The sequence below is a fragment of the Plasmopara halstedii genome, assembly GCF_900000015.1.
Source record: "Plasmopara halstedii genome assembly, contig: Scaffold_672, whole genome shotgun sequence".
NCBI classification, from domain to species: Eukaryota; Oomycota; class Peronosporomycetes; order Peronosporales; family Peronosporaceae; genus Plasmopara; species Plasmopara halstedii.
Window position 1 is genome coordinate 548,372 of NW_020187589.1, and position 8,902 is coordinate 557,273.

At 44.8% G+C, this 8,902-nt stretch overlaps 3 protein-coding genes across 3 annotated transcripts; 1 reads left to right on the forward strand and 2 right to left on the reverse strand.

Moving 5' to 3' along the window:
• Positions 1 to 69: 69 nt before the first annotated feature.
• PHALS_13725 (intraflagellar transport protein 52 homolog) lies at positions 70 to 1,714 on the forward strand (the record flags this gene model as incomplete). The annotated part of the gene is made up of 3 exons (XM_024729534.1): positions 70 to 404; positions 470 to 584; positions 662 to 1,714. The coding sequence occupies 3 exons, from the start codon at positions 70 to 72 to the stop codon at positions 1,712 to 1,714; spliced, it is 1,503 nt and encodes a 500-aa protein (XP_024579902.1).
• An 854-nt stretch (positions 1,715 to 2,568) lies between these two features.
• PHALS_13726 (Golgi apparatus membrane protein TVP15) lies at positions 2,569 to 3,192 on the reverse strand (the record flags this gene model as incomplete). The annotated part of the gene is made up of 1 exon (XM_024729535.1): positions 2,569 to 3,192. One exon carries the CDS (start codon positions 3,190 to 3,192, stop codon positions 2,569 to 2,571), a length of 624 nt encoding a protein of 207 aa, XP_024579903.1.
• Positions 3,193 to 4,640: 1,448 nt separating this feature from the next.
• Positions 4,641 to 7,415, reverse strand: PHALS_13727 (trehalose-variant 1; the record flags this gene model as incomplete). The annotated part of the gene is made up of 4 exons (XM_024729537.1): positions 4,641 to 5,426; positions 5,490 to 5,735; positions 5,800 to 5,989; positions 6,052 to 7,415. 4 exons carry the CDS (start codon positions 7,413 to 7,415, stop codon positions 4,641 to 4,643), a joined length of 2,586 nt encoding a protein of 861 aa, XP_024579904.1.
• Positions 7,416 to 8,902: the final 1,487 nt, after the last annotated feature.

Consider the following 8,902-nt stretch of genomic DNA (forward strand, 5'->3'; position numbering starts at 1 on the left):
TTGGGTACGCCACACATGTTTACGAACGGCGACTGTTAAAGATCCACTTGCTGTCCTAGGCGTCCAGGGATGGAGCGCCAAGACGCGGTAGGAAGTATCAACAAGTCATCTACCGTGCTATTTGATGCGTCTAAAAAGGAGCAGTTTTATCCTGCAAGCGGTCTCAAGAAATTGGCGCGTAGGCTTAAGCCACTATGCCGCGTGGACGTCAACAAGGATGATCTTTCCAGGGACCGAATTAAGGATGCTAACGTATTAGTTTTCGCTGGTGTACGCGAACGCTTCAGCTCCACGGAATTTGCGACACTCAAGGATTTCTTGAGCAGCGGTGGAAGCATTTTGCTAATGCTGGGTGAAGGCGGCGAGCAGCAATTTGACACGAATCTCAATGGCTGGCTTAAAGAGTGAGAGCACTGCAAATCACAGTAAACTTTTGAAATACTTACTTCTTGTGCGGCATCAATTACAGTTTTGGCATCTTTGTGAATCCAGACGCTGTCATTCGCACTGTTTATCATAAATATCATCACCCTAAAGAAGTACTCGTTTCGAGAGGCGTCGTCAATAGGGAACTGACGCGAATGGTACACTACTGTGCTTGTGAAATTGCTGCATAAGCAACAAGTCTCATGTCTTTGTTCTACTTGATTGCACCAAATAGGCCAACGAACTTTTTAGCAGGAAAGATGTGTTGATGTCAGGACGGGATCTAAAGGTGACAGGCTCGGATGGGGCGCCCGAGAAGGACCAAAAGGGACTGTCATTTGTCTACCCCTATGGAGCGACTTTAAATGTGAAAAAACCAGCAGCTACTTTACTGTCCTCGGGGTCTGTCTCATATCCTGTGAACAGACCGGTTGCCGCCGCGTGGCAGGAACGGGGTGTAGCTGCACCTGCATCAAAATCAGGACGGCTCATTGTGTTTGGATCTACGCAGTGTTTTGTGGACGAGTGGATCGACAAAGAAGAAAACGCAAAGCTTCAAGAAATTATTTTTCGTTGGCTACTGAAAGACAAGACCATTAATTTAAATCATCAGGATGCGGAGGATCCAGATCTGAATGAGTATGTCCGGTTGCCTGACACGCAAGCTCTCAGTGACAGACTGCGCTCTTGTATGCAAGAAAGTGAAGAGCTTCCTAAAGATTTTACGCGACTATTTGACGACTCGCTTTTTAAGTTTGACACGTCACTCATTCCTGAAGCCGTAAATTTATATCATGATCTTGGCGTCAAACACGAGCCACTTACACTCATTCCACCTCAGTTTGAGTGTCCACTGCCACCACTCAAGTCAGCAGTATTTCCTCCTGCTCTACGTGAGCCGCCTCCACCAGCATTAGACCAGTTTGATCTCGATGAACACTTTGCAAGTGAGACTCTGCGGCTTGCGCAGCTTACCAACAAGTGCTCGGATGAAGACTTGGAATACTACGTGCGTGAGAGTGCTGACATCCTGGGCATTATGCCACGGCTTAATCCAGAGCGCAGTGATGCAAAGCACATTCTTGAGTTTATCACTCAAAAGATTGTGAGCTTTAAGAAGTTAAATCAAGATACGGCTTCTGGTGTTGCCGACTTTAAGGGTCTGGGGACCAGTGCAAACGTCGAAAGTACGGGTAACCTACGAGTTTCCGCCTCGTATGCTCTTCTTGCTGAAGGCAAAGAATCAAAAGGGCTAGCTTTAGATGACGACGAGGACACTATCTCATGAACCAGAATCTTAAGATGTACTATGTTACAGACCGAAAACTGGCATTTGTGTAATAAGCGCGACGCTATCAAGTGTACTTAGTACACTCCCACCAAGACCCAAGGCTCCATCATGAAGTATCATGGTTAGAACTAGTATGGTAATCTTATAGGACTATTTGAAAGAAAGGATGGGCTGTTCATTATTGTAAGCAGTAAAACAGGTATATCACAATAATCTTGAAGCTATTTTTTCCACTTATAGAATTGAGAAGAGCAAAGAAGTACAATATTTGGAGGGCTTTTGACTCCGCACCTGGGCTGTTGAATATAAAATTCACCTTCTGTGCGTTAGCGCAGACGCTTAGAGTCCAAGCTTCAAACGTAAGAAATGCGTGGCAACCTCGTTGCACCCGGCTGCTCTTGTCGTCAATTCAACAAATTTGACTGTATATTTTATTGATATTGGTATGGACACAAGTTGTTCACGTGACCTGCGTAAAAGCTTATTGTCTTGAGCTGGTGCAGTGGGGGTAACACATTTGGCGGTAGAGCCGAAAGTGATAATGTTCGGCTCGAAGCGATCAAAAGACGTTTTATTAAGGTGTTTGCTAGTACTGGGAGTCTAGACAATAGACTTGATATTTTTTTGAAATGGCCATATGTTCAGCTCCCAGACGATCATCAAATATCGCTCAGGCGATCTTCAGACTAGAAGTTAAGAGGCGAAAATTTGCCAGCTACATAATTCTATTAATCGACCGAAAGACTACACAAATTATGAATATTGCAATGGCACTAAAAAGCTGAAGTCAATTAAAATATTGCAATAGCCAAAATCGGCTTGCTTGCCACTCGGTTCGTAACTTCAACAGCTTAGTGACGAGTATTAGCGGCATGCTGAAATGCATACTGTCCGGCCTTAGCTGCAAGTTCAGGATTTTTGCTCATAAAGCTTGCAGCTTCCTGGCTGCTCGTAGTATAGCCGGCTGTAGGGTCTGCATCGGCGCTAAGTGTCGACTTAAACTCTGGATGACGACACATGACGAGGAGATTGATAAACGCATTAAAGCACATGAGGACACCAGCAATAGTGGCTAAGGCTGATCCAATGCCGAAGTCTAGAAACCCGATGAAGAAGATAAATGCAGCACGTCCCTTGTAGCTATACAGAAATCCGAAATTCGAGCGAATGGCAGTCTCCATACGGGAAAGGCGACACTCAAAAAGCAGAAATAATATGCCAAACATAATGACGTAGATGCTCACAAGCGTGCCAGTAATGTTAAGCGTGATAAAAGATGTAATCCCAACGATGCCAGCGATAATCTGAATGATCGAGCATCCCACGTTCCCCAGCCGCATATAACGCAACAGCTTTGGTAGCTCCATTTTGTTCACGTCGTTCACTTTTTGAATAAAGTTGCGTTTAGGCGGTGCGACGGGTGCCATGTTTCCGCCCACGCTGTCCGTGTTGATGACCACGCTTGTTGTGTTCATCATCTTAAATTAAGGCTGGATGAATATTGGAGAGTGATGGTTAGCGAGGCTGGCGGACTATTCACGATTGGGTTGTTTACCTTGCTCGAGAAGCTTAAGATAGCGAGGACGCAAGGAGACAGAAATGGAAATTCGTGAGAGAACGGCGTTGACCACATCACTTTATCCTATTTTTATCAAGAGGTTGAGCAGATTAGTATGATGCTGGAGTAATTAGGGTCTAAAGCACGGCATAAAAATAGCAGTATGTATCATTTTATGCTCCAATAAGCACCTTTCTATGATTGATCATTGTATGCATACAATTCCCAACATATGTGAGTGTACTGTTCTCTACACAACTATGCTTCGTCCCTAGCAAAAGTAAATGGATGCCTGCCAGGCAAATCAGCAGCAGAACAACCTGCTAATACTAACAGTAGAATATGTAGCATAAGTAGGTCTAGGTGCGCACTGCGGCTGGACTGGCTACAAGGATTTTCCTGACTCTCCAAATAGCCCGCTCGAAACCAAGTAAGTTCAGTTATTTCTAGTACAGATATCGTATCCACCTATAGCTACCAACCACGGAGTTCAGGAAGGACTTTTTCTAAACGTGAGACATTTCTCATGACGCTTTCTTTCAGTCGCCTTTCACAATTATATTAAGGCGGAACATGGCTTGTCATTGAATCATCTTTGTTCTAAAGGACCTTTTTAAGGAAGTTTTCTCCTGTCTAGAAAATCATACAGTTCAGGCCAACTGTTCCATAAGTAGCGCCTTAGTTGCTGCAATGTAGCTTTCGTAGAGTTTTTTTGTAGCGTATTTTGTATATCGTAATATCTCTTTTTATCACTCCAGCCTCGCCTGCTTCAAACATTCATCTCCATTGGTAGCGATAATCATATTTTGATTACGGGTCAGTTTCTTTTATTGTCACAATATATTACGTCCAAAGACAAGAGAAAGTTTACTTTTTAAGCATAAAGTAAAGATCAATATGAAGGTGATAATGCAAGAGATAGAAGTAGAAAGCCACATATGTGTGATTTACAGCACAAGGGGTCAACATAACCAAAGATATACTTAGTTGAAATTATGCACTTTTGCTAGCTATGCATCCAATCCTTATGGAAATAAAGTAGGAAGAAGTCATAGGCAACTCAACAACATTTGTCGATACCTCTAACGAAAGTTGTCTTATCTTTAATTGTTAAGTAATTTCAGCACTAATGAGATGTGTAGGCATCTGATGAAAAGCGTCTGACACCACGCCGATCGTTTTGTTCTACACGAGCACTTTATTCCCGTTTTCATTCTATTCTTACTGTGCAAGAGTATGTAATAAGTGGAAATGGAGGAATTGTCTTTTGATAAGTTGTTAGTTTTTGATACATGAAATGATAATTGTATGCTTGAAGCAATATGAAAAAGTGAAGCAGTACAGGAATAAATCCATAATTTGTCCTCATCCCTGGAGTGCTTGTCTTTCAGTCGCCATATAGCTCGTACATGCAGTCAGCACGCGAAGAACTTCGTCCGGGTCCTCGAGGTAATACTGTGCGCGACTGATTTTTTTGCCCACGGTGCACGTATAGCAGTTGCTTCCCTGGACGACGTCAAACATGTCTTCATCTGTGCGTTCATCGCCAAGAGCAAGGATGAAATCAAAGTCTAGTGCTGTGAAGTACGGTGTCTCACTTTCGTACTCCAGAATACGACTTACAGCGCGTCCCTTGTTCACACGCCATGGTCGAATCATGATGTATTTCTTGATTCGACACATTATCACTCCAACCGGCAAATCACGTAGCATTTGGTCAAAATGAAGCTGCATGTCTTTTGCTTGCTTCAGTCCAAAGATAGGGTCAGCGTCCCGAAAGTGCCATGTGTAGCAGCAATCTTTCACATCCAAGAGGGAACCAGGAGTTCGCTCCGTAAAGTGTTCCAAAATACTTTCGACTTCATCACGCCATTCTAGTTCAACGTCACTGAACATGCATTGCCATGGAGCTCTTTCAAAAGTCACTAGCTCATTCTCGATTCCTCCCACCTTGATAGATGAAGATGACAGTGGATCGTCTTCACCGACGAGCGTAACAGGGTGAACTTCTGCTGCGTGCGGTGAGTCTTCACTCCCATACGTATCACTCTTCGCATCTGCATAAACTGCGGATGGATGTTTTGAAGCGGGACGAAACCAATATCCATGCTCTGCAGCGAGTCCTACTCGCGTTAAGTGACCAAACCATTCCTGTCAGGCGATTTACAGACTTTTAGAAGTTCCAAATATTTTTCAATCAAAATCAAATAGTACCTGCAAACGATTTTTGTTCCTGCCACTGATGATATAGACAGTATTATTGGGGTCGGCAGTCAGATCTTCAAGGCACGACATTAATCCTGGCGAAGGTTCAGCTAGCTCCTCCATACTCTGAAAATTCACAAGGGTTCCATCGTAGTCCAGCAAAAATAGACGTCGCTGGCTTCGTTCGTAATACCCCAGCAGTTGAGCGGTATCGAGTTTATCTAGACGATTGTACTCTTGCGCAGTGGCCGCTGCCTGTTGCCGAATGCTGTTAAAAACTGCAGATTGGTGAAAAGTAGCTTGTTTTAGCCGTGCCTACCTCATTCAGAGCTGACATGATCCGTTTAGCCCACAGTGCTGACGTGTACGTGTTCACATAGCGCGACAATTGGTGGTGTCGAATACGTTTCGTAGTGGTATTCATACGCAGCGCCGTATCCATGCTTGCCGCAACCTGCTCAATGTGCAACGGGTTTACCAACAGTGCACCTTGAAAGGATGACGCACACCTGCAGAAAAAAAAATATTCTTCATATGCCGTACAAAAGAACCAAAAGAGACTCGACATTACCCAGCAAATTCGCTGTAGACTAGGACTCCATGGCAGCTCTTCTTTTGAGCAGCAATAAATTCCATAGCCTGCAAATTAATCCCTTCCTTGATGCTGCTAACGATGGCCACGTCAGCACAATTATAAAGTGCCACAAGCTGAGCGCGATCAATCGAGTGCTTGAGATAGTGAACAGGACAATATTCCGCGGTTCCAAATCGTCCATTCACACGACCAACTAGCTCATCGATTTGACGACTAAGCATTCGATATTGTAAAGAAGCTATACGTCCTGCATCCCGAACAACAGCATACAACACCACTTTCCCACGGTATTCTGGGTAATGCTGCAAGAGATACTCCATTGCTTCAAGCATTTCTGGTATTCCTTTGCAAAAGTCAAGTTTGTTTACACCTAAAATAATTTTCATGCCATCTTGTTGTTTCTTAACCATATCAACGTAGACCTCTGCTTTTGAGGTCAACGTATATTTGACAGGATCAATACCCATAGGACAAATACCCAATGAAATTAGACGCCCATTGTACTCGACGCGACTTGGCGACGACTCGAGTCCGAACATGCGCGTACAAACGCTTAAAAAGTGACGCACATAATCAAAATGATCAAATACCACAAGATCAGCACCCAAAACTCCGTGAAGCAACGCGTCACGAACTGGTAGCATTTGAAAAAACTCAGACGACGGAAAGGGACAATGAAAATAAAAGCCACACGTAATTTCCGGAAACCGTCGACGCAACAATCCTGGCAATGTCATGAGTTGATAGTCACACACAAGCACAAGATCGCCATCTTTGTAAATTTCGGACACAGCCTCCAGAAACTTTTGATTGGCTGAGCAGTAAGCGTCGTATTTCTCACCAAAATTCTCAAGCAGACGGGTGTCTGAGCGCTGCGGTAGCGAGTGAAATAAAGGCCAGAGTACCACATCACAAAATTGGTTTTGGTATAAATCCAATGTTTCGTGGTTCAAAAAAACTGGATGGCAAGCAAATTCCGTCTCGAGACGGCGACGCACTCCGTCCTCACTCGACTCGTCCACGATCGCACCTGGCCACGAGACCCACCGCACTGTATTACCCTGTCCAAGATGTTCAATTGCGCTTTTAAGTCCAGAATTCGATGCAACGTATTGCCAACTGTCGCCACGCTCTGTTTTAAGCATCCGCACGCAACGGCGCAGTGAACATACAATGATCTTTCCAGAGTCATTGGCCATAGGGATCGGCCCAAGATTGCGAGATGACGATGTGTGGCGCTGAGAGTCATGACGCACAGCTGCTAATTGCCGGTGTAAATCATGTAATTGATCCAGTAGCAAGCTCTCTCCTAGTTCAGGTTCCACGTCCGGCGCTATCATTGCGAAAGCGATAATGAGACATCTTGTAGAAAGATCTATTAACATTTTATGATTGGCTATAATTAGAAGTATATCTTCAACTTTAAGATCTCTTGCTATCTTTTGTACTTAGTTACTTTCCTCTCCCATTTTCTATTGAGATTTCTTTTAGGTTCTTAAGATTAATCTAGAAGTTAGTTTTAAAAAAGCGAAAAAAATAATCAAAGCAGATTAGATTTTGTCATTGGGTTTAAATAAAGCAGCTAATGCTGCAGAATTTATGCTGAATTGTACTGACTGCACGAATTGTATGCATTTATTGCAGCGGGGCTACCGCAGCTCTTTGCTTAGAGGAGCCTAAGCTAAGGTCACCGACCATACGTTTCATACTAGAACCAGTCTGAGTGCAGCGGATCGCATCCCGCCAAGTAGTGGCTTCTTGTTAAGATATACCACACCATCGTGTGGTCACGCCATCGTGTGTGACCCACCACTGTATACCAGGGATACGTGTAACCCCGTTACAATCTCCCGCATCAAAATTGTGAAAACCTACAGCTCTCGTTTAACCGTCGCCTTGTACGAGGCTCGTGTTTAGACACCTTTAGGCCCCCTGTAACGGGGTTAAGCGTATCAGCGCTGTTAAGTCTTAGGCTTAAATTCAAGGTGTGACCTTATCCTTTATATGGCATGGTTGGAACACCATGAGCCATCGATTGATTGAAGGTCGGAGACCTTGTGCACACATCTGTTGCGGGTGTAGTGGCATGTTATCCACTAGACGAAGACTGCTGGAAGAGCAGCTCTTCGTCGGATGTTGTAAATAACATCAAGGCTCCGATTGAGCAGGGACTGGGGACAATGGACGACGCGGAGTGAGTTCCCACTGGTCGAGATAAGACGTAAAACCTCTACAGAGAGGAGATGGCGATGCCGTATGTTATCTGCAAGATGCAGGGCGCCGACCTTGATCCAGGGTGTCTATACCGTAGACCATAACGCACAGATATACACCCTCGTCCACGGTATGACGGGGGAGGATGACGACGACGTCAACCTCGAAGCTATTTCTGCAGTGGATGCTCTTCCGATTCAGACGAGGTGGTCATTATATGACCAAACGAGGAGATCAATTTATCCTTGCTTCGGGATGAAGCCGTCTTGGAGGACACCAAGAGGGTGCTGAACGCACGAAGGGAATCGTCGATCTTGAAGTAGACCTCGAACCCGTACTATCCTGGGTTAAAGGAATCTCAAGACATCCAAAGACCCGCCGTCGGTTATCCCTCTGAACCGAGTGTGCGTCATGAGATCGCCTTGGTTTCGAGAGCCGAAAACTGCGTAACACGCCAGTGGCACCTGCCCAAAGAGCAGTGTGATGTCATTGACGCCTTCCTCTGAGCGAAGCACGACGCAGGAGTGGTGTGCGTGAGAGCAAGTCTTGCCATTCGACACCCACGTTTTGTGTCCGGAAGCCGAACGGCAAGTGGCGTATCGTTCACGCATGC